The sequence below is a fragment of the Ambystoma mexicanum genome, chromosome 10 (assembly GCF_040938575.1).
Source record: "Ambystoma mexicanum isolate Mex_15411 chromosome 10, UKY_AmexF1_1, whole genome shotgun sequence".
Lineage (NCBI taxonomy): Eukaryota > Metazoa > Chordata > Amphibia > Caudata > Ambystomatidae > Ambystoma > Ambystoma mexicanum.
The window spans coordinates 1577036551-1577062345 of record NC_090932.1 but is presented as its reverse complement, the minus strand read 5'-3'; the positions used below and the strand labels follow the sequence as shown (position 1 = coordinate 1577062345).

Sequence of the window (25795 nt, the reverse complement as noted above, 5' to 3'; positions counted from 1 at the left end):
TGCCACATTTCAACATTTTATCAATGACGTTTTTCAGGACATGATTGATCGGTTCGTGATCGTCTATTTAGACGATATCTTGATTTATTCCCCTTCTCTTGAACTACACATCCAACATGTTACTGAAGTACTACAACGTTTGCGTAAGAATAAACTATACGCAAAACTAGAGAAGTGCATTTTTCATACTACTTCAGTTGAATTCCTGGGCTATGACATCACTAACCAGGGTGTTCAGATGAGCCAAACCAAGGTCAAGGCAGTACTGGAATGGCCAGTCCCAGGCACACTAAAAGCTTTACAGTCCTTTTTGGGGTTTGCAAACTTTTATCGGCGGTTTATCAGGCACTTCTCTAGCATTGTGGCTCCACTTACTGCTTTAACCAGTAATAAGCATCCGTTTCAATGGAATCCCGAAGCACAAAAATCATTTGAGACTCTCAAGGAAGCCTTTACTTCAGCTCCGGTACTTCAGCATCCTAATGTCAAACAACCGTTTGTTGTAGAGGCTGATGCGTCAGACGTGGCAGTAGGGGCAGTCCTCTCCCAGTTTTGTCCTGACACAGGGGTCCTCCATCCTGTCGCTTATCATTCACGCAAGCTTACTCCATACGAGGTAAACTACACCATCACTGAACGTGAACTGCTGTCTGTCCGGGAGGCTTTTACAGTTTGGAGACATCATCTCTTGGGAGCAGAGACTCCGATTCAAGTATTCACTGATCACAGAAACCTACTGGCCCTTCAATCATTGAAATGCACTACAGCGCGCCATGCACGTTGGCATGAGTTCTTCTCTATGTACAACTTTGTACTGACCTACCGTCCGGGGACGTTGCACTCCAAGGCAGACGCCCTATCAAGACTTTATGAAGACCCGGTGATTCGGCCACAGGAAGGTCGACTACTCTTGCCCAACCAGGTTGTTTGTGGCTGCACATTGCAACCGTCCTTGAAGACCGCCATTCAGCAGTGGGTCTCAGAAAAACATCCTGAGTTGGAGGATCTTAATCTGGACGTTATTCAATCCTTGCCATACGTTCAAGGTAAAATTTATATACCAGACTCTCATACCCGCAGAATTGCCATGTCTTGGTGTCATGACTCCATGTTGGCCGCACACCCCGGTCATCGTAAAACTTTGGAGTTACTCAAACGTTGGTGCTGATGGCCCTTCATGTCAAAAGACATTGTGCTGTACATTGCAAACTGCGCAGTTTGCGCTCAATGTAAAACCGCCCCGGCCAAACCAATGGGTCTTCTACAACCCCTGCCAGTACCTGCTAAACCCTGGGTTATGCTTTCCATGGACTTCGTAGTGGAACTACCTTCGATTGGTGGATTTGACACTATTTGGGTGGTAGTCGACAGTTTTACAAAGTTGTCCCTTTTTGTGCCTTGTCGGGGTCTTCCATCCGCTACTATCCTGGCGGACCTGTTTTTACGTAATGTCTTCCGATTCTTTGGTCTTCCGGAGATCATAATATCTGACAGGGGTGCGCAATTTACCTCTCGTTTTTGGAAACATCTTACACAGTCTATGGGCATTGACGAGAGATATTCTACGGCTTACCATCCGCAAACTGATGGCCAAACCGAGCGCCTCAATGCCACCATGGAACAATACTTGAGATGTCTTATTCTACAACACCAAGAAACCTGGCTCTCCGTATTGCCCATGGCAGAGTTCGCTTATAATAATTCCGCGCATTCTTCTACGGGGGTCTCTACTTTCTATGCCATGTATGGACAACACCCTCGCTCTCTGCCCTTGGATTTTTTTTCATCCTCGGATTGTCCAGCGGTCCAATCTTGTCTTTGGGACCTGACATCATTACGTAAGAGCGTTATGGAACACTTGACACATGCGCAGGAACAGGCTAAGAAGTATGCCGATCGCCATCGCCAACCAGCACCGCAGTATACTGCAGGTATGCGTGTTTGGCTCTCTACCAAGAATCTCAGTATTCCAGGTCGCAAGACCCTGTTACCTCGCTTTGTGGGTCCTTATGTTGTTAAGGAGGTGATTAGTCCCCTTGTGGTCAAGTTGGAACTGCCTCCTGCTTGGAAAATACATCCCGTATTCCACGTGTCTTTGGTCAAGCCGTGTTCTGAGCAGGTGAGGCTACCTGCCCGTCCCCCCCCCCCCTGTTGGTACAAGGGGTGGAGGAATATGAGGTTAATGCTATTTTAGATACTAAACTATCTCGTGGCGTACGTTTGTTTTTGGTGGATTGGAAGGGGTACGGTCCGGAGGATCGCACTTGGGAACCTGAGTCCAACATCCATGCCCCCATGCTGTTATCCCAGTTTCTAGCATCTTGAGGTCTGGGGGACCTTTGGGGGAGGATACTGTCAGAACACCAATTCCTACTGCACGTTCCCGCTTACCCGACAGTCTTTCGGGAGCCAAAATAGCTAGGAACAGCAGCAATCGCTTCCAGTCCTTTAAGGGCTTGTTTCAAAGGCATTGGGGGTGCCATGGCGACGTTGGCCACTAGTACGTCTGCAGTCACGTGTTGCTCCAGTTTCCCGGTCACGTGACTCCCGCGTTGTGGTCACGCAAATTTAAGTCCGCCCCGTTTGCTGTTTCGGTGCTTCTGATCGTTTTCCTTGGAATACTACAGTGGCGCTTGCTATCTTGGATCTTGTCCTTTCTCGACCTCTTGCCTGTCTATTGGATTTGCTCTTGTCTTGCCCACGGTACTTCTGCTACGAACTACAGCTACGACCCGGACTTCCTTTTGACTTCGATTCTCGTCTCTTGCTTCATTTTGTCTGCTTACCTGGTTTTGACCCGGAACATTTGGATTATTACTTCTCTCAGAAGAAGGATCCTTCACCTTAGGCGTACGCGTGCCGGCGTGAATAGGAAACGAGTGCTGGACTAGAGACTGCCTATAGCACTTTTGGGATCACGCTGAACTTTCTAGGCGTACGCGTGCCGGCGGGAATAGGAATTGCACCGGACAGAAGAAACCTTCAGCATCAGTGAGACTGTGTTCATCTCGGACTCTCCCTTTGGATCCGTTTAGATCTAATACATCTTTCCTCGTTGCATCCCTTCTTACGGATATACAAGTAAGAATTTTCATTTTGTGTTCATTTTCCAGTTATTGGCTCTTTTGCTTCTCTTTGTCTTATATAAGTTCTTGTATCATTTCAGAGACTGTCTAGTTCCAATCTGCTGTCGTTTTCTTGTCGGATATGTACTGCACCTTACCCTACTGACAATCAGTGAGCCTTCAGTGTGTCCTGTGCAATTGCCAAATATCAGCAAGGAAGTTGCAGTCATCAGGAGTTCCAGAGTGTCCTGTTCCTTCTTCAAACATCTTTCAACCAATTGAACGCTCAGACTGTTTTTTATACACAACTGAGTGTTACATTGGTGGGAAGAATATACTACTGCACTACGGGTTCAACAGCTCCTCTTCGGTCACCAGGCGCTTTACCCTGTTAAGGTTCACTGTTCTGACACCCACCCCCCGCTCATGCCCCGTGTCTGTCTCCTCTTGCTCCCACCCATGCCCCGTGTCTGTCTCCTGTTGCCACCCACCCCCTGCTCATGCCCGTGTCTGTCTCCTGTTGCCCCCCACCCCTCGCTCATGCCCTGTGTCTCCCTCGTGTTCCCCCCACCCCAGCTCATGCCCCGTGTTTCCCTCGTGTTACCCCCCGCCCCCCGCTCATGCTCAGTGTCTCCCTCGTGTTCCCCCCACCCCCTGCTCATGCCCCTTGTCTCTCTCCTTTCCTCCCCACCCCCGCTCATGTCCCGTATGTGCCCTGTACCCCCCCGCTCATGCCCTGTGTCTCCCTCGTGTTCCTCCCCACCCCCTGCTCATACCCCGTGTCTCCCTCATGTTCCTCCCCACCCGCTGCTCATGCCCCGTGTCTCTCTCGTATTCCCCCCCACCACCGCTCATGCCCTGTGTTTCCTTCCTTTTCCCCCCCACCCCCTGCTCATGCCCCGTTTGTACTGTTCCCTCTCACCCCCCGCTCATGCCCATGTGTCTCCCCTGTGCCCCCCCAACCCCGCTCATGCGCCGTTGTGTTCTTTATACACCCCGCCTTCCCTTTCCATGGGGGGCCACAGGCGTCCTGGCGTAGGAAGGAAAATCTTTTTGTTTTTTTTACCACCCGGCATTCCCACTTTGAGGACATAAGATGTTAGTGGTCTTCATCTATTGAAAAGGATGTTATGGTCACGTTGTACTAATAAAAACCTTTAAAATTTAGTTAAAAAAAAATGTTACAGGGACGTTATGGTTAAGTTGCACTAATAAAAACCTATGAAATTCAATGAAAAAACTCTGTTAAAGGGACGTTATGGTTAAGTTGCGCTACTAAAAACCTATGAATTTCAGGGAAAAAACTTTGTTAAAGGGACGTTATGGTAAAGTTGCGCTACTAAAAACCTATGAAATTCAGTGAAAAAACTTTGTCAAAGGAACGTTATGGTTCCAAGTAAAACCGAAAAACCCTTGAAATTCGCCAGTTATGGTAAGCTAAGCAACCATAACTTGCGCCACCACCGTGCACTGCTAAGACTAACACCCAGGACATCAAAGATGACATCACAAATGTCATTGATGACATCACTGATATATATATATATATATATAATGCTTAGGTATGCTTTCATACTCAGCTGATTATTCAATTTATCAGTGTTAGGCTGCCCTCTGATGCCCAAATGGAAAAGTGAACCTTCCACTTCAACAACAGCTATCATTTTAACAGTTCTACGCGGTCACCTTCCACTATCGCAAACATTCGGAATAATGTGAAGTTACTTCTTTCCACCCCCAATTCTCTTGACAGAGGGCTCGGCAGTTCCAGTGTCAAGGACCAGTTCATTACCCGCTCAACGTTTCAGTCTCTAAGGAGTGAAACGCTGTAGGACGAATGATTCCTCACAAGCTAAAACTGAAAGTAGGTGCTGTATTTACACTACTATGCAATCATATGCCATCACAGGGACTCTGCAATGGAACAAGGTTGACAATTACACATCTACAAAGACACATCATAGAGGCCTGTGTAATCGATGGATTAAACTTCGATACTGTACTTATATAGTGCATACCGGCTCGAAACTGCTGATCTCAGCCCGCATTCCATGGAACCTTAGTCCGCTTCCCCTGGCCCGCAGCGCCATCTTCCCCCCACCCTCACATCTCCTTTACTTTTTGGTTCCTCCGACACTACTTTACTCGTTTCTTCCGCTGCCACGCTACTGCTATCGCTATGTGGCCACCATAGAAATGAAATAGTGGCTCTGTATGGAGTCCCACCTTCAACATTCATGGCATGTTTTTTTGGAACACCCCGGATTTCTGGATTGGAAACCTGAGATGCTGATAGCCATAAGACTCAACTTGGTGGGCTGGAATGGGTTTTATCGGCCCGGGACCCTTGTTTAACCCGGGCCGATAACACCTGATCCAACCCGCCTTCTCAAATCTCAATGCTATAGTATGGACTCTGCCTTAGTACGTGACTTGACACTGTGGCTTAACCAGCTGTGACCTTGGTTGAGGGGCCATGTTGTGTTTCTTTCTAGATTGCAGAGCTAGCGAAGGATCTGTGCATTGGGGAGACCTGCATCGAACCTTACTACAGCTGCATAGGAGGTCTAGTAAGAACTATATTGGCTTACTTCAAGGTGTATAGAAAGTGCTATGGGAACGCTTACACATCTGAAGTCGAGAGTCAGTAGGACAAGGATGTCCCACAAGGTTCTGAGAACTTGGTCAAATGAAGCATCACTGCAAGGAAAGCAATGGCTTGAGGATATAATGGGGGCATATCACCTCCCTCGTGCAGGTAAGAAGGTCAGGAACAGGTCATTTCTTCATTACTGGACATGGGAAATTTGGACTAGGCATGTAGGCCAGGCCTCCCTGGAAGGCAGGTCATTGCATACTAGTGTTAACGAGCTGTGTACAAGGGCCCATCTGGCCCCAAGGGCCAACATTGTCCTGAGAGCAATTTAGATGTGGGTGGAGGCACTGCACTCATAGGTTATGATGGTGGAGTACAGTGGAGTGTATCACGGGCATCACTGACCAAGCACGCTGGTCCGCAGGCTCCGGTCCATACTTTACAGGGGTCCGTGGCGATGTGGCTCCAGAGTTGTAGTGGGCCCCCAACTAGGCCTCGGGTTGTGTACTGGTGCCATTTATCTTTGTGTCTTTCTCTCAGCTGTGGCTTGTAAGGGGCAAGGGTCAGTGTGCAAGAGGAGGGCTTCTGGAAGCAGGTCCTGGAGTTGTGTCCTCCCTCCCCGCACCTGACATGAGTCGTCTGATGTGATTGTCTATCCTCACCTCACTGCCTTGTGTACTGCTCTTACAGGAGGACGTGCCAGGTGTGCAACAGCATCTTCCCGGTGGTGGCTTTTGTTCTCGTGGCCTGCTGCAGGATAGCAAGATCCTTTGAGATGATTCTGATTGGACGCTTCCTCTTCGGCTTTAATGCAGGTATGCTCAGTTTGAACCCCTACCCACTCACCTCACCTGTCCTATACATAAACCTAATAGCTGTACTCATGTATAGCTCAATACTACCCCTGTGTGTGATGATGAACCTTTGTAAAGAACTGCTACTACCCCTTAGATTTTGCACTAATTTGAGCATCCTCAGATGGAGGAACCTGTGAAATGCAGGTTGTCATAGAACTTTGCAGAACCTGCATTTTTTTTTATTTTTTTTTTTTTATTACGAGTGTATAATCACCGTGGTGATTTTTACAAGAAGATGAATGAAAAACACTCCCCAGTTCCAACAATTATCTGTCAGACTGTCTAACTGTGGCCAGGCCCGTTAAGACGGGGGTACATGTGCGAAGATCTGATCCAAAATTTTTGTGGCTGCAATAGACCAAGATGTTCTCAAGCCTCCTATTAGGCGCTCCCACCAGAGCTCTTCCTCCCTCAGATAGGAGTTTTTTAAGTGATGAAGAATGTATGGTGATCTAAATTTGTCAGTACCTGGACATAATAGTAAAAGGTGCCGTAATGTTTCGCTTTGTTCAATGTTATTACAAAAGCGGCAAGTATTTGTTGTTGAAAGGCCCCTTGTGTACAGAATCTCATTTGTAGGTAGCAAATTTAGCCTCGCACGAAGTAAAGTGTTCCTAGTTTATTTGTCTGGGTGCTTTGTCAGGAAGGGTTGGAGTACATTCAGTTTTCTGTTTGTTGGTGGAAGGTGGCTAGTTAACTTGTACTCAGATGCCTTTTCCAATGTATTTATCCAGTCCCATTCTTCTAGTCGGGTTTTAGTTCTTGTCGGGTTCCCCAGAAGTTCTTCAATCGAGCTGCCGCAGATATCAAGTTGCTGTAGACACATTTGCTCCCATTTGGACGATAACATGGATTTGCTTGAATTCATCTCTTCATGGACCATCTGGAAAATTGCAGAGGAAGAAGGATCTATTATTTTCCGATATAACATAACTGACGCTCTTTTCACAATTGACTCTAAGGAGGAGAGGGAAAGTTCACGTCTAATCAGAGCAATCGGAGTAGAAGATGGCATGTTCAATACTGAGCGCCAGAACTGACTCTCCAGTCTGGCCCATATGAAGTGAGGTAAAGATGGCATGGCCTCGGCTCCATAGGTGATGGCCGGGATAACTTTGCCCCTGTAGAATTTAAGTAGTGGCGACAATGAAAAACGTCCATATTTGTTGTCCAGTATTTTTGCTTGCGAGGCTAGAGTTTTCATTTTTCCAGAAAGATGGTGCTGCATCGCTGAGTCATTGGCCGTGGAGTCAATGAGGACTCCAAGATATTTAAATTCAGCCACTTGTTCGATTTTGTTAGTGGCCAGATACCACGAAATATTCTTCATCTTAATCTTTTTTTGATTCTTTCCAAATACCATTATCTTCGTTTTCTGTTTGTTTACCTCTAGGTCGTTGGCGGCTGTATATGTGGTCAATGCGGACAGCTGCCGTTGTAAACCAATTGGGGTCTGGTCCAATTGAATGAGGTCGTCTGCATACAGGAGTCTCGGGATCTTCTCTTTACCCAGTTCTGGGGGGAATACTCGTTTGCTGGTTAGAGAATCTTTATAGTCCCCAAAATAGGACAGAAAAAGGGCTGGTGCTAGTGGGCAGCCTTGTTTGACCCCTCTGTCTGTTGTTATGGATGTCGAGAGTAGGCCACTGGTGTTCAGTCGTACCTGCATTGATGTGGCAGCGTGCAGGGCCTTGATGGGGTTCAGGATCTCCTGAGGGCAGTCCCAACTGGAAAGTTTTCCCCAGAGCTTCCTTCGGTTGACCAAGTCGAAGGCCTGGGACAGATCTATAAATGCCAAAAACAGGTTCCGATTTTTTTCACGAGCTTTTGCTTTTAAGAGGCTGAGTATAAAGATGTTTATACTAGTTCCTACTCCTTTTTTAAACCCCGATTGGAGAGGGTCATTACAGGGCGCACTTTTTGCCCACTGATTAAAGTGATCCAACAGAAGGGAACCATAAACTTTCCCTATCACATCTAGGAGGGCCACCGGGCGAAAATTTCTAGGGTCGTCCTTCCTTCCTTTTTTGAATATAGGAATAATGACTCCTGAGGTCCAAGTGGGCGGGATTGAGCGGGAGGTAGTGCATTTGTAGAAAATTATGCTCAGCAGGTTTGCCCATTCTTTTGGCGCGGATTTCAAGTTCTCGTTTGACAGACCGTCAGGCCCTGGAGCCCTTGATTTCTTTAGCTTGAGTATTTTGTCCAGGATTTCAGCTCTGTCCGAAAGGTCGACCCACCGAGTTGTCGTCTGGGGATGTAGAGGTCCTTCCTCAGAGTCTGGAGATTTAAAGAGTGATGAGTAGAACCCAGTCCATGCTGGTTCCGATATACTGTTTAGCATCATTGTAGTTGCCTCCTTAGCTCGTGGGTTAACCAGGCTCCAAAAATCTCTAGAGTTGGATTTTCCAATTTGTTCTAGCATGTTTTCAGAGTCTTGTTGGTGTAGTTTTAAACGGTAGCCTCGTAGCCAGTTTTTATAGGCTCTTGTTGTCTCCTTCATGTAAACCCTGGTAGCGGGCGAGTTGTTTCTTGCGGCCATTCTTTTAGCTTTGCGGAGGATGTTTCGCTGTGCCACCAAAAGCGAGTCAAAAGTATGTGCATGGTAGGTCTGGGTTGTATTGGGCCCCTTCGATCTTTTTAACGGGGCTCTATAAGGATCTAAAAATGGTCTGTAATCCACCTTTGCGGCCTCCTTGCTGCTTCCATACAAACAAGTAATTTCTTGAATGTTGATCCGTGAGATCCTTACCCGATTGCCTTTTCCTACCGGTTCGATTCTTTCAGCGTAATGATCTGTATCTGGTTTTGTGGAGGCCCATTTGATGGCCAGCAGGTTGTGGTCGCTTTGCTGTGACTGGTAAATGTTGAAATCTATCAACCGGGCTAACAGCAATTCGGAGACGAATATGTAGTCAATTGTTGAGCTGGACAAACCTCTTTTCCATGTTGGTAGAGAGATAGAATCAAAAAATGTAGTTGCAGAGTTGAAAAGATGTCTGGCCGTCATCAGCTTCTGCCAGGCTAAGCCTTGTTTACAAGGCTTACTCTGTACGGGGTCTGTGGTGTTATTATTAACCAATGGGCACTTGATGTTTAAGTCTCCACATATTATAACATCGCAAACCCCAAACTCTAAGTAGACTGAATCCAATGTGGAGGTTACTATATCAAACAGTGTGGTCTGTTGGATCCCTTTGTGGTTCCAATAAATCGACATCACCAACAGGGGGGTGCATGTTTGATGTTCTTCCCCAGCCTCCTTTCGTTGCCACGAGATGAGTACCGCGATGGCGTATGGGGTCTTCAAGACGGTTTTAATTATTTCTAAACCCACACCCATCCGGACTGCGACGATTAGGCCTGATGATGGTCTTCCTTTAGGGCCCGCTACTGCTTCTGAAAAGGCAATCTCAAAACCATCCAATGTTGGTTTGGTTTGTAACCAGACTTCTTGGAGGCATAAGATGTCATAGTCCCCTAAGTTGATGTCTCCAGAAGTTGTCAAATGTAAAAACCCTCTTGTGTTCCATGTTGCCAGAGTCAGTTGATGTTGGTCTTGGTCAGTTTTTGAAGATTCTGATGGCTATTTCTGGAGGCGTGTGGATAAAGCTTTTGGTAGCCAGGCCCATGAAGACGATTCGAGAGACGATCTGGTCTGAGTCACTTTTTGGGTCTCTTCTAAGGTTGTGGGAGCCTTTGTGTTAGAAGAGCTACTAGGGGAATTTGCTTTCCCCTGAGGAATAGAGTCGATCGTGTTGGACTTGAGAGTAGCTGCTGGTTTCTTTACGGAATTTTCCTTTGAATTAGTGGACTGACATTCTTCGTTTGATCTTTCCTCCATTGTACAATCCTTTGTCTTGTCATTATCTGTTCTAGGTGGTCTGGTTATTGTTAGCTCAAACCCTTGTTTGAATAGTACTTCCTCTGCTGCTAATAGTGCTGAAGTCACATCAGCTGATGATGTGTATAGCAGACAATATGCTGTATGGTCCTTGTGGAAAGGTTCCACCGTTGTAAGGTCCTCTGATTTTAAATTTCTTAAAGAGGAGATACTATGTAACAGTCTCAACACCGTACGTCTATTTAGTACCAGATATTTTTGGTTCCCAGACCGTTGTCGTATTTTGACCGCTGGATTCTTGTTGTGATGTTTCGAGTCTTGGTGCGACTTCTTCGTATAAAGGAATCTACGATCCCCATTCTCATGTTGTTTATATTCTTGAGGTCCCTTTCTCTTGTGAAAATACGTCAAGTCTTTAGAATTATCCGGTAGATCAGATTTTGTTTGAGTGTGAACTCTTGATCTATACGTCACTTGAGGCCGATGAGAAGGTGAAACCACTTCACAATTTTGTTCAGGATGCTTTTCAGTAAATTTCCTGAATTGATCCCCTTGGGTGCTACGTAGGGATTTGAAGCGCTCATCCAGTGAACTGAAGCCTGAAAGGTTTCTCGTGACTGACTGCTGGTTGTATGTCGTCTTAGTTAGATGAGAGTTCGCCCCTTTCTGTATGTCCGGGGAGTCGTCAAAGTGTTGACTTATGTCCATCAAGTCCTTTTGCATAAGAAAATCTTCTATTGTTTTTGGTGACTGCGATGGGACTTCTAGGTGTGCCTCTGTGTCTGTCTCTTTTATTGTCACCGGTTTCATCCCTCCCCAGTTTTGGGGCGTCTTTGGTAAGGGATCTTTTTGTTGAAGATCACATTGCGGCGTTACTGGAGATGCTTTAAACAAAGGAGCCGTCTTGAGGCATGTGTGCGTTTTGAGAGTCTGTTGCTTTGGTCTCATGTCCAAATTCCCCTCACAACGCGGCCCTGGGTTTATTGGTTTGTGGCCTGGGCCTTGGGTAAGTTTCGATCCTAAGTGGTCTTTCTGTGGGAGGATGGCGTCCAAACAAATTACATCGTTTACGCTCAGATTGTTAGATGTCAGATTTGCTCTGATTGGCAGTGTGTTGAGAGAGCCTGACATGGAGGTTGAGCCCGCTTTTGGCCTTGTCCCACAGTCAGTGTAGGATACGTCGCTACACGGATTGACTAGTGCTGTTGTTTGGGTACTTACATCCATCCCTAGGCTATCTTTGTTGGTTTTTCTTAAGCTTGATAGGGCTTCCATGAACTCAACTTGTTGGAGCTGCAAAACACCAATTGGGTCAGTTTTTCTTTTCTCTAAAGCGTTGATGTAACCTTCTAAGTAAATGAGCTTAGAGTTCATCATCGCGAAGATAGAAGTATGATCTTTCAAAGAGTCGTTTATTGCCTCATAGAGTTTGCAAAAAGGTGCTAGAGCGATGGTTACAGCAGACATGATGTACATGAAATCCGCTTTTTTTGACGGAGTCTCCTTAGGGATAGTGTAAGAAGCGTCACTTGATCTTCTATTAGATGCGGAACTCACAGGTGTTGAAGGCGGCCATAGCCGCGGGAGTTCCTTTGATTTCTGTTGGGAGGTCGTCAACCTTGGGATGGAGCCCTCTCGGGGGTCCAGCAGGACCTCTTTGTTTCCATTTTCCTCGTGTGCATCCCTGGCCGAAGGAGCCACCGGAGGGGTGGGCTTGTGTCCCGAGTTGCTTTTCTCAAAAGGGTACTCCGTTAGACTTGGACTGTCAGCTAGCCCCAAACTGTTTAAATCCGGTGACACTGGTAAAGGTGGTATTGATCCTGTACTGTCTGACTGGGGTAAGAAATTCTTACTGCCCAGTAGAGGTTCAATTAAAAGCTCAGCCACCAAGGCAGTTGGGGCTTCCCTGTGAGACTCCTGGACTTCACCACAAGGCTCGTTATGCACTAGTGATAGTGGTGGAGTTACCGATTTCTCTGTCCCATTTTTTTGTAGTTCCAAGATAGTTGGTGAGCCTGATGGTCCAAAGTTAGGAGTATCTATTGGATGCGCCTTTGTATGAGTTGATGGAGCCATAAACCCACTGCTGGAGGTATTCTTCTGAGAGCCCGATGATACAGTGAGTAGAGGTTCTAGGAGAGCTTCCAAAAGATCTGCGTCTGAGATTTCCCCAAGCCCTGTTTGGTGCAATTTCTTTATGGCTTGTCTGTGAAAAAGCGTTTTTAGTGAGTTTTCCAAACGCTGACTCGCCATTGGTGTTGCTAATCTCGGAGGTTTTTTTGCAGCTGTTCACTTGGTAGACTTTGGAAGGTCAAAATTTTTCTTAGAAAGCAGTCTAAATGGGATTCCATGTAATTGGCGAGTTGGATCCCCCTGTTTGCTACCCCTCCTCAAGTCTTTAGATTTGTCAACCTCAGGTTCGATGGGCTCAAGACTTATGGGGGCCAAAGGAGAGAAGGTTGGTGCGGGCGAGGTTGAAATCGTCTCAACTGAGTGTTTAAGGGTCTTGTCCCCTCCCTCTGGCGATTTTAGGCCATTTCTTTCATAAATGGACAATTCCGCACGTTCTGCTGGTGGTGAAGAAAGTTTATTGTGAACTTGAGCCTTTGTTAGAATTTGTAGTGGGGGCTCTGTCACAATATTCGTGTCCGCCTGGTGGCGCTGTGGGGCAGCTAAACCAGGAGGAGTCAAGTTTAAGGGCTTCTCTGCCCCACAGACTCTGGTTTCCTCATCCGGATGCTGGAGTGTGCACGTAGCTCCCTTGCGTGCAACAGGACCTGTGCAGCCCAGCCGCGGCTCCCCCCGGTCCACGACCCGGGAGGCCTCCCCTCCTCCGAGGGACGGCTCCTCCGAGTCATCCACCGGGACTGGACCACGGGCCTCAGCCTGCCCAGCTCCTGTGCGAATCCGTCCGCGCTCGGCCCCAGCCTCCAACAGCTGCTCAAACGAGGCTCTCCCGCAGCGCCGCTGATCCGGGGAGCCGCGGCCAGCCCTGCCGCCAGCCCTGCTCGTGAGCTCCTCGCCGACGCCATCCGACCCCGGCCCCACCCGGTCTCCAGCCCGGGAGGCCTCCCCTCCTACGAGGGGGGGACCCCCCACGCCGTCCACCGATGCAGCCGGGGGTCGCGGCGCCGCGGCTCCTCTGGGGCTGGTGCCCCTCACCGGCTCTAAGGTGAAAGTGCTACATTGCTCCAGTCGCCTCGATCTGCCAGCGGCGTCCCCAGCCGTGGGGAAACCAGGGGTATGTTCGATCCACTCCTCTGGTAGTAGTTGTTGTTTGTGCTTCTGTATGGAGATATTGTTTTTAGTGGCATGCTGTTGCACAGTTGATTGCACATTTGGTTTGAGTAACTTCTTTGATGGGACGTTTTGTAGTTTGCCTCCTGATCTTTTCAAAGAGCCTACACAGGATAGAGTGTTAGAAGGCAGGGTAGAGTGAGTTTCTCTAGAAGGTGAGGGAGCCAACAAAAGGGCAGACGAACTGTTGGCACTCCGCAGTCTTCGTGGAGCATCCTCCTCTTCAGAGATGTTGTGTCTCAGGTCCAGGGTCTCTCCCCCATCCGCCCTAGACGCCATCAGACTGCCGCAGACTGCCCACTCTCACACCACTCCGCTCCGCTTCGCTGCTGCCTTCTGATTTTGAAGGAAAAAGGCGCCAAAAAATGTCTCTGTAGCCACTGAAGAAAGACTGTGGAAAGACTGAGAGGGACTGCCGCAGACTGCCCACTCTCACACCACTCCGCCTGCATTAACCCACAGAGCTACTATCCTAGCCGTAAATTACGAAATGCTGGGGAGATAGAGAGTAAGAGAGAGTGAGTGTCACAGCGTGACAACATGTGAGAAAGCATGTGTGTCAGCGTGCGTACTTCTGTATGACTCTTTTTTAAAATCTAACAATGTTAACAAGAATGCAGCACTTGCCTCAATGAGCAAACAGGATCTATGTGATATTAACGAAAATCAAAATACCGAATCACAGCGAAAATGGTTTGATATTTTTTTTAAAGGCACTCAACACTCACCCCAACATATTTTAGGACTGTTGCAGTTATATAATCAAACTCCAGTCCTAGAATGTATGGGGAAAGTGTTGGATAGTGCCTTTAAAGAAATATCGAATCACTTTCGATGTGTTTCAGTGTATTGTTTTTCATTAATATCACTGGATACCGAGCGAAGCCACGAAAACTAGGAAACTGACCTTCTCTCGCTATGCCTCAGCCTATTTCTTCATCATCCCCGTCGCAATCAGGACTGCTTCCACGCTCCTGCAGTTCCGGAAGGAACTCAAGACTCTGCTCTTCAGGGAAAGCCTAGGTGTCACTTAGAACCTGCTACATCTAAGCATATGTCTACCACCCCTATAGTATGGGATAGGCAAGCTACTATAACCTGTAACATCCCCTTCTCCCAATCTCTGTTATCCACAAATTATTTGTACAGCGCTCTGTTGCATCCTAGCTAGGTTTGTGGTATAAAAATCTGAATACAAAGCATATTCACAAAACCTAGAATAACCATATCAATTATTTTCTTACAGAAGTTTATCATTCAAAGATGGAGAGTCTGACAAAGACTTATCATATTCTATTGAAATGCCCCTATGAGAACGAGAAGGACACACAGAACACCAGCAAGGGTTGCTGGCTGCTTTGCATAAAATCAGAGGACATGTTGGGGATCTAAGAGTGACCACACATCTTTATATTTGATCAATATCTCTGTAATAAAAGGGTTGCATGCTTACATCACAAAGTAAATAATGCACAACGGGTTTGGGGCTCATTGCATTTTTCACAACAATCCATCCTACAATTTAAATGTTTGAAAACTTGAACCATAGATGATGATTCAGGTCGTGGCTATAACATCGGTCACTCCATTGTGGCCCAAGGGCTGTTCTTTAAGAATTTAATATTAGCTGTGTGTGCGCATGGTTATTTGCCAATGCTAAGAGAATTGTAAATCTAGGACGACCTAACTATAAACATTTTGCTGCTTGTTTGAACCCCAAAGTAATTCAACCATAACAAAACCCCAAAGGAAGTCATCGTCTATTGGGTACGAACGGTCCATGCTCAAAGATGACCCCACCGATTGAGAGGCCGCATAAATTGAGACTACTGAATGTCCACTTCCTAAGAGTCAATGGTCAGCTGCAGGTCAATTACATCAAAAATGTCAACCCGATACCTCTGAACTGTCTCCTGCTACACACTTCATAAGCCCCTTTTCACTGTGCCCCACCCTCCTAAACGGCTCAACCAAAACCACGAATGGAGAACACCCCCCACAACCTCTTCCTGGCGAAGTGCCACTCCTTTCATCTTTCCTTAGCCCGCCCACAATGATTACCTTCTCTCATCCACTTGTGTACAGGCGTGTTATAAATGACATATATCATATCCAGCTCTTGATTTCTTGCCCACATCCCGATCCTCCTCCCTGTCATGCTACGCTCTTGTTACAGGGCGTCGTGTCATGCTCCATATTTAACCCTAACTCTTGTGGACCAAAACATTTACTCTTGAAACATTCAGGCAGGTTGTTCAGTGCTTTTAGTCGACCTATTGAAGCTCATTCTGAGCAGTGCTACCTGATGCCATAGGAACTGTGAAGAATAAGGGCTTGGAAGCTAAAGGAATAATTGTAGTGAGTGAGGCTCTGCGACTGAACCACATTTGCACTCCAGTGGGGGAGCTCGGTAAGATAATGGGGGATGGGAAGGCTGCTCAGAATTCCTTTCATAAACCAATGTGCGCCTCCTGACACCCCCAAAGAATTGGAAATGGTATTGGGGGTCATTCCGAGCATGGAGGTAAGGTCTAAACCATGCCGGTAATGATTTACCGGCATGGATTTCCGCTCCATGCCATTCCGACCCCTCAGACCGTAAATTACGGCACCGTAAAATACAATGCCGTAATTTACGGTCTTGGGTCGCGCGCGCGCCCCACCATGGCGAAATTAACGGCAAGGCGTAAACCGGAGCTGATTCCAAGTAAGGAGCACACGTAAATTACGGCCTCCTCAAGGCCGTAAAGTACCTTACCGGCATGGAGTACATACAGGCATCTCAGAGAAGGAGTAAAGAACCCTGAGCAGTGGGACCCAGAGCCACAGGTGCACACATGCAACACAGACAGAGGCCAGGAGTCTGCCACAGCAGAAAAGGAACACACCCACACACCACCCCCCTCCTACACCAAGATGACACCAATCGAACAAGCAAGGCCACAACCACACAAACCCCTGCAACAACAACACACCCCCCCACTGAGGAGACACAGGGAATAGAAGAAGGGGGGAGCCAGGCCCTGCATGCAGCACCAGTGCAGCCTCCGTTACCACCCCAGCAGCCCCCATGCACACGCAGCATGTCCGGCCGCTCTAGGAGAAGTCCTACCAGATAGACACCCCTGACCACCTAGACCGTGACACCGTCACCACCATATTGCGCCACAGACACAAGAAAAGCGAGCACCATACAAATGTACAGTGCCAACCCGGCACAAGTGATGGTGTTGCCTGTGCCCCACACCCATGCCAAAGGCACCCACCAGCACACAGTGGCATGTCACAACCGTCCATTATGTGGCCACATATACAAGTGCCGTTACACCTCCCCAAGCACACAAGGGTCCACCAATCCCCAACATGGACCACCCATGAGATACACAACAGTAAAGCTGGACCTAATGCAAATGGAGGCATGCCAAATGACAATGGTGCCCCTGACAGCACCCACAGGTCGTATGTGGACCAGCTTGGCATGCACGTTGCGGACAGCAACTGCAAACAATACCACTCCCCCTACATGCAGGTGGAATGCAACGCTACCAAGAACCGCACACATGGGTGGGCCCGACACCAAACAACTACACATGACTCAAATGGCCAGCTGATCACCACGCCACCGCGCCACATGGCCCAACCTGCAGGATGACCTGTCTGGCTGGCTGTTGAGTCGTCTGACTGTGTCATGCAAGTGCACTGGTGCCACGGGGTGGGTGCCTGTATGAACCAACTGCGTTGAAACGATGAAGCCACTGTACGGAGTTCACCCCAAAAACAAACCTGCTACAGAACCAGTGCAACGGCACATGTGAACAGATTCCCACTTTGCCAGAATAAGGCACCCACATCACACTACATCTCCACCAACTGACAAAGGGCTAAGCACACTACACCAGCACCACTCATTGGCGGACACCACAACCGCAAGCGCATATCGGAGGACACACTGCACATGCACAATGTGGCATCCCCCAGCCTTGCACCACATTGGAGACCCATCCCTGGGAGTGGTTTTCACGGAGGGCAGCAGGGGTACGAAAACACGTCACCGGCATGGCACCCCCATAGGAGTGTTGGGAATCACCATAGAATGGATCAGAGCAGGATGAATACCATGCTCCACAGACTACAGCCATCACACCCAAATAAGAATGAACACAGTACACAGCACCACAATGATCCGACATCAGGACACCAGCATGCAACAAAGGAACATGTACCTCAAGATGTCCACACCATCGTTCACGGACCATCATGTATACACAACACCCCACTGCATTACATTGCATCAGACACATATTTGTGTCCCTGATCGTGCCCAATACATCCATGGACATGTCCAGATGGCCATCATTGGAACCCTGCCATGACAGCCAAGTACTGTTCTCCACCATGACAGTCCACACACCCACCTCATTTGGTGACACATGCAGCTGTTGTTGGCTGTCCCCTGACAGCAAGCCACATGACCCCTGCCATGAACCCCCTGAACAGGCCCATGGGGCAACCAGACTATGGCCATACCCGTCCATGCGTATAGATGAAGCAGTCACCAGGCTTGCGTGGTGCACATATGTGCCGGCGGACCAGGACTGGTGGCTGACCCCTCCAATGATATCTAGTGTCGAATGGGCCCATGCCATATGTGCAGATGGACAAAAAGTGCATCCCTACGTGAGCGGCTTTCACCCCTGACATGGTACTGCTACAACCACAGGACGATGCACTGAAGGCGGAGGGTGCAGTGCCAACAAAGGTCCATTGAGGCTGTGCACTTGAGGGCCATGTAATGCTCTGTACTTACAGTGGACAAGGTCTCCAGGACACAAGTCAGTAGAGGGTGTCATGACATGGGCACACAGGGCAACGGACTTGTGCATACTTGTACACCATGCACTGGCAGTAGTCAATAAAGAAATGTGCAATGATCAATGTCCACAACGGTTGAACTTTGCGACACAAATTGTGTATTGTGATAATGAAAAAAAAAATAGTGCTTACATCAGCAACTGCCCATGCCCCCTCTCCCCTCCCCCCAACTGCAGAACACACCATAACCCCCCCTCCCCCAACTCCAGAACACACCATCACCTCCCTCCCCCCTCCCCCAACTCCAGAACACACCATCACCCTCCTCCCCCCCCAACTCCAGAACACACCATCACCCCCCTCCCCCCAACTCCAGAGCAGTAGTCCCATGTAGGGTGTGGGGCCCACATGTAGCAGGAATGGCTAATGTCTCTTGCCCCCCTTGTCTGGGGGAGGCAAATCCCGGTGACGCAAGGAACGCCGAGTGCGTCTCTCCGGGCTACATTGCGTGGCCTCACTTGTCGCAGACGTGTCCTCCTGCTGTGGCTCCGTATTGTGTTGCCCTGCCTCAAGGGCATTCGCTATGCGATTCAGGACATGGCATAGCCGGGTCGTGCTGTTCGTCAGGGAGTCGCACAATGTGGTGGTGCAGTCAGTGAGGGACTGCCGCATTTGGATTAGTTCCTCATGTAGTTCTGCCCTGGCCTGGCGATTGTCCTCAATATAGTTCTCAATGAGATCGCTCACCTGGCGCACTCGGTGCTGGTCATGAGAAGGGAGACCATCTGAGGATCCACTTGCACCAGCATGCTCTGCAGGGGGTGGTATGGGTGGACTTGGGGGATCAACGTCATACCCCTGCGGGTCAAGTGCAAGACTGTGCACGGGTGATTGTGCATCTCCAGAGTCGCTGCATGACGCCAGGGTCACGAGGCATGGATCCGGCATGTGAATGCTGTCTTGTTCGTCCTCCGACATGGGCCCCTGGATGGGTGGCGGGCTAGGCTCCCACTCATCCGGCGCGGTAGCAGCAGCCTCACCTGAGATGCTCGACTGTGCCGAGCTAGGGGGGTTGCTGGTCTGCCAGCTTCAAGTGGCCTTTCCATAGGCTGGGGGATGTTTTTCTTTGCTGCTGGCTTCGGCCTGACCCTGCCAGTACCCGCAGAGGTGCTTGGGCGACTTCCTTGCGGCTCTGTGCTGTCATGGTCTGTGCCTGTGGGGGTAGGAGAGAGGGACAACATTAGTGTATGTGCAATGTCCTATTTGCATACATGGTTGCATGGACATTTTGGTCATTTACGGTTTGTTCGGTTTGGGGGGTAGCTATAGCAGTGGTACATGTGCATGGTGATGACATATACACATGTTTGGGAGTGATTCTTTGTGCCCTGGTCATGTACATTTTGGCCGGTACCATGCCTACCACGCTGGACAGTGTGCATGATGGGCTGTGCAAGTCAATGCACTATGGTTGATGTGCGTTATGTACCCGCACTTGGGTCAGCATTAGGCGGCACTTGCCTCAGCATTTGTTGGATGGGGGGATGCATTGTATGGGGGGAGGGCAACACGAGAGGGTGCCTTCCATGGCCCCTGGGTCAGTTTACATCATGCAATGGACATTGCCAGTGTACACTGTCGACACTCACCTCCTTCTGCAGAAGTCGTTCCCCCGCACTCCATGGTCCCCACGCCCTCAATCGATTCAGTGCCAATGAGCTCCGCACAGGTCTCCTCCCACGGCTCGAGTTGTACTGGGGTACTTGGCCCACCTCCCGTCTGCAGGGCCTGGCTGCGGTTGCTGGAGAGGAGGCCCCGCACCCGCACCCGCAGGTCATCCCACCGCTTGCGGTAGTCCCTGGGAGTGCGGGGGGTGTTGCCAACAGCGCTCACCCTCTGTGCAAGTTCCGCCCAGATGGCCTTCTTGCGGAGGGTCGATTCCTTGCGCATGTCGCTACTGAAGACTACATCGGCATGCTCTGCCAGGTAGTCCACCATGGCCTGGAGTTCATCGGGGCAGAATCTCTGCTTGCGGATGCGATCCCCCACCCTTTTTGGTGCTTTCGGCATGTCCTGCGGTGCCTGGTCCGGTTCCCAACTTTAGTTTCCTCACAGGGCTGCTGGCTGATGAGGATGGCAATGGATTGTGTTTTTAAAGATGGCCGCCGCTCTCCTTCCCGTTCCTGTGCGATGTCGTAATTTCCGGTTCCTTTTTTTTCGGTGACCGTAATTTCCGGTCACCGTAATTTACGGTCAACGTTAATTACGGTCACCGTTATGCACTGGCGCTAATGCTTACAGGGCAGTGTTGTACTTTACGTGTCGCTGCATGCGGGTAGGGCTTTTTCGGGGGGTTTTGCGGCAGGCTGCGCGGTCCTTTTCTGGCATGGCGGAAAGCACGTGTCCGTGAGCTCGGAATGGGCCGTAATTTTCAGCCTACAACCAGCACAGTGTCGTACTTTACGGCATGCCGGAAAATACCTATACTTACCGGCATGACTCGGAATGAGGGCCATTGACTGGTGCTCCATGAGGAGCCTCTCGTCCCTTCTGGCACCAAAGCGTGCCACTTCCATGCTACAGTACCGGTATGGAATGGGAGGTGAGATTATCTTTGAAAAACAAACAAATTGCACCTGCCTTTAATCAGCATCACATTTCCAGATCGACTGACATGGTTTTCTGCTTAAATGCTTAAAAGAGAATGTTCAAGAAGGGCTGCTTTAAGACTCATTCAGTTGTACAGCTGCTTAAGAATACATTGGAAAGTAAAACCGTACTATATGGGCTGGAGCTCAGTGGTATCACCCTGGCATGCATGGCTCTCCCAAACATTGTTCATTGTCCATTGACTTCAATGGGATCACCCTGCAAATACAACTGACTACACCCATCTTGCAAGACCAACACTAGTTGTGGTCACTTGAGTGTAGACATTCTAATTTAAATATTTCAAATTGGAAAGATAATCGCAATCATTTATTAGCACCCGGGACTGAAAGAGCAACCAATCAGGTTGTTTGGCTCGTGGGCTAGATCCCAACTTGACCACTGCTTCCCACTGCCCGCCATCTTCCCCCATTCTCCCTTCCGCTCCGTTTTCCAATTCCTCCCACCCCCAGCCCCACTTACCTTATTCCTTCCGCAGCTGCGGCACCCCTGCTGCCACTGCTGCTGCCACTCCATGTCCCTGCTGCCCGCCATGGAAATGGAAGTGGGGCTACGCTCGGAGCCTCATCGTCCAGCTCCGGGCGGCCATCTTGTGTAAGTATTTTGTATGAATGATGCAAGGCGTCCCGTCCTGTTAATTCATACAAAAATCATTGCTGTCAGCACCAGTTACGGGATTGGCAACCTGGGGTGCTAATACCAATAGTACCCGGTCCGGCAGGCTGGATCGGTTGGTATGGGCGCCGGGGCCGATCTGGCAGGTTTTATTGCTAAAGTGTGAATGCTCCCTGACTGCATGTAAAAACTTGACTGAAAATACCAGGGTTAATGAAAAACACATGGCGGCCGATTCACCATGAAGAAACTAAGGTTAGTACTGAAGAACTCCAGGGATACAGGTAAGTCAAAGTTACTCATGGGCCTCATTAAAAGTATGGCAGTGCAGGGAAAAATGGGCGGTAACAGAATTACCACTGCCTTACCCCACGTGCCATATGGTCCTGGAGTTGAGGATTTACCTGGAGCAGAATGCTGGAGGTAAATCCTCCAACTCTCCACTGCATTACTGCTGTTTTCCGGTGGCCGGCCATAATGTCGAATGAAAAAAGTTGAATACAAAAATGTCGAAAAAAAAAATCCGAATGTGTTTTTTTTATTTGTATGTTTTTTTTGCTTTAGCTAATAAAACTAAACGGGGGGCTGTGGGGAAAACCCCCCATTAAAACATTTTTTTTGGACATTTTGGTATTCGACTTTTTAAAATTCGACTTATTGGGCCTCATTAGGACCCAGGCGGTAAGGGGTTTACGGCAGCGTAAACAGCGCCGACCCTTACCGCCTGATTACGAGGTCCCTTAGCGCCATGGAGCTTTTAACACCTGCAGGTGTTAAAATCCATGGTGCTAAGGGACCATGTTGTTAATTACGCCACCGTAATTTACGGTGGCGTAATTAACGCCTTCCCCACTCCCATTATGCCCTATCGGGCAAAAATGGGAATGGGGAAGGGTAAATGGGGATTGGGGATTTACCGCCCCGCCAAGGTCGGAATGGGGTGGTAAGTCCGCCAACCACCATGGGGTAAACGTAGTTTACGCCATGGTGGTAAAGTCACGGCCCAGGCGGTAACTTACCGCCTGCGTCGTAATGAGGCCCATTGACTTTAAACCCTGTTTTTCCCACACCACTCCTGTACTTATAATGATGCCCTTTAAAGTCTTTTATCAAGGCATTTTCACCGAAAATGTATTTTGAGCAATTGTTTGCTGCAAAATGCAGGGGCATGTTCGAGTTTGGCAATGTGGGATGGGGAGATGGTGGGCGACTCGGATGGAGTCTCTCCCCTGCATTTTGTGGCACCCAATCAGGAAAAATGGTGGTAAAAAATACTGCAGTGAAATTTCATTAGTAAAAAAGAAGCATTCGCCATATCCTTCATTTCGTTCAGTGTACATATTTAATTTCTTTGTGTCTTTTGATTTCCAGCATGCACCACTTTCCAAACTCAACCCCAGACTACCTCCAATCTGTATGTATCCTTCTGCATGTGTGGCTTTCACGGCCGACACATTTCACTCCAGTCTGAAGTCTGGAATTTCGTGGATAATCTGATTGATTGAAATCCAGCCAATTAGAACATTTGGGAAATTCTGGCCCCCTAATAAGCAGGAAATGTTCATGCCCCAGTCAGGAATTGTGCATGCTGGGCTGCCTTACAACCTAAGCCCTGATTCTGAGGTGCGTGCAAAAAGAGAAACGTGTTCTTCGATGAAAGAACAATTTTCTTAAAAGCACCATATTGAAAAACTGTTGGTCTGGCATCAAAGCCACGACTTTCGCATGTGCCTGATTTGGGCTTGACAACAACCCTAGCAACCATCAGTAATGCAGTGCGGGCGCTGCGAGGGGATTCTTCCTTCCAAAAGCCCTGGTTTGGCATGTAAAACAAGGTGTTAAAATGCACAACCTCTGAGGTGTTGTTAACATCTACTGCAAGATTGTTCCTGTATAATGAAGGCATTTTTCAGTATGCAGCACCAGTTTTCTTATTTACTAAAGGATCAAGGCGACTTTTGTAAATAAGAAAAGTGTCAGACTTTGCAGAAATGCTTGCAATATAAATGGTGCACACACCGGCACCATAAAGACATAATTGCTGAGCTTTTTACAGCTGGAAAGCATGACATCTCCCCTCCAATCTTTCCACCCACCCACCTCAGTCTGGTGGTGCCGAAAACTGTAGGGGAGAATGTTGCCTTTACACGCTAATATTAAGCGGAGCTCAGAATCAGGCCCCATGTCGCCTTTGCCCATGGATGGATGTGATTTTTGTGGAGAGGTGGGTGCTAGAAAAAGAGGCGAAATCTGCTTCTTATGTGGAAACCTTGCCCATCTTTATACATGAGCCATAAAGGCACAGCCTTGTCTTTGGCATTGCGGAACCAATGTTGACACGGCTGTACCACTTGTGTAAATATTCGCCACTAAACCTCTTATGACCCCCGGTCTACGGGGCATCAGTTTTAAGACAGTTCTTAGAAGCGCCAGTAGTTGGATTTGTCAGACTGCCCTGCGATAAACATGGTCCATAACTGATGTCTACCAGTGGTCGAAGTGAGCGGGAGTGGTTGGGAGCGGTGCTCCTATACTTTTTTTAATTACCTTGTACAGCCCCTATACTGTTATTTTAAAAAGAAACCGTGCCGGAATGGTTTTGTTTTAAAATAAAAGTGTAGGCTGAAGTTGAAACTTTCACTTTTAGTGCACTGCACTGAACGTTCCCTTTGGGGGGGGTGTATTGTGTGTGGGAGGGGTTGTGGCAATGGGGTTCGTGGGGAGCAGGGGCAGGCCAGCAGGGAACATAGTTCCACTATTTCTTTTCGTATACTTCGACCACTGATGTCTGCAGCCTCAGTGACCCCCATCATTTACTTGAGATCCCTCTTCTCTTTCCATCATTTACTTGAGATCCCTCTTCTCTTTCTGTTCCAGGTTTGGGAATGAACATTCACGCGCAGTATTTGAGCGAAATTGCCCCAAAGAAACTACGCGGATTCACCAACGTCACATGCTGCATTTTTGTGACCTTTGGAAAATTCTGTGGTCAACTTGTGGGGCTCAGGTAAAACTTATCACCTTTTTGTCCTGCGTGTTTTTGGCTAATAATTTGGAAACGTATCTAGCAATTCATGCCGGATTCCTCCAGCCTCCAAGCATCGGTTTCACTATTATTACCCACTCGTGGGATCCAGTCACACTGAGGCTCTTTTATTTTACACTCTGGATAAGATAACATTCGTAGTTCTTCCAAAACCTAAAATGGTGCTCAGCATGTGCATTATGACTTCTTTATGGATGTATCTTGCTTTGAAACCTCTTGAAATTGAACCCTTCATACTTTCCGAGGAAGTCAGATCTGTGTGCAGTGGAAACATCTGGCAGATTGTCTATTTTCACAGGATATGTTTTCCGGCTGAAATACACTGCCTAACATCCTCATTTGCAAAAGATTTTACTTATTTAATTTAAATGTTTTCATGGTTTTCCTAATTATTTGCTTTCATTACGCCCTTTCCCATTTCCCTGCCTTCCTTTCACTGATGTTGAGTTTGGGGTATAAACCTCTACTCTTCTTTTCCCCCCTACCTCTCCAAATCCCCATCTGCATTCTTTCCTTCTTTTGGCTGGTATGTTGTTTCATTGAATGAACTGTTCCTTTCCTGTGTCCATTTTCTTGGTTGGGGTCACAAACCCTGCTCATCCCTTTCTACCCACCATTCGTCTGAATCTAAGGCTGCCAGGTGGCTCCATGTCATGAAGGACACCCTGCTCCACCCCTGGGCTTTGCTTTTACATTAATTCTACTTAAATGTATTCAGCTGAAGTGGCCCAACAATACAAATCCCAATAGGCAAATGATGGAGGAGTTATCCAGTACTTGGACGGATCTTGTTAAACTGCCTGCAGCAGACATTTCACTGCATTTTGTGTGGGATTTGTATGATGCTAACCCTAGCACACACCCTAAAAATGCCACATAAATGTGTAAAAATGTCCTTCGCCAAATGTGGCAAAATAGCTTGTTACATACTGCAACATTGTGACCCCTGTAACATAGAGCCGCCTGGTAACGGTAGCCAAATTACTACCACCC

General features: G+C 48.2%; 1 protein-coding gene across 1 annotated transcript in view; it reads left to right on the top strand.

The window, feature by feature from the left end:
* LOC138492615 (solute carrier family 2, facilitated glucose transporter member 11-like) overlaps positions 1 to 25795 on the top strand; it is a 306936-nt gene that overhangs the window by 145354 nt on the left and 135787 nt on the right. Inside the window, exons 4-5 of the mRNA XM_069619908.1 lie at positions 6352 to 6476; positions 24634 to 24763. Of these exons, the coding sequence (XP_069476009.1) occupies positions 6352 to 6476; positions 24634 to 24763 (255 nt within the window). The remainder of the gene's footprint in view (positions 1 to 6351; positions 6477 to 24633; positions 24764 to 25795) is intronic.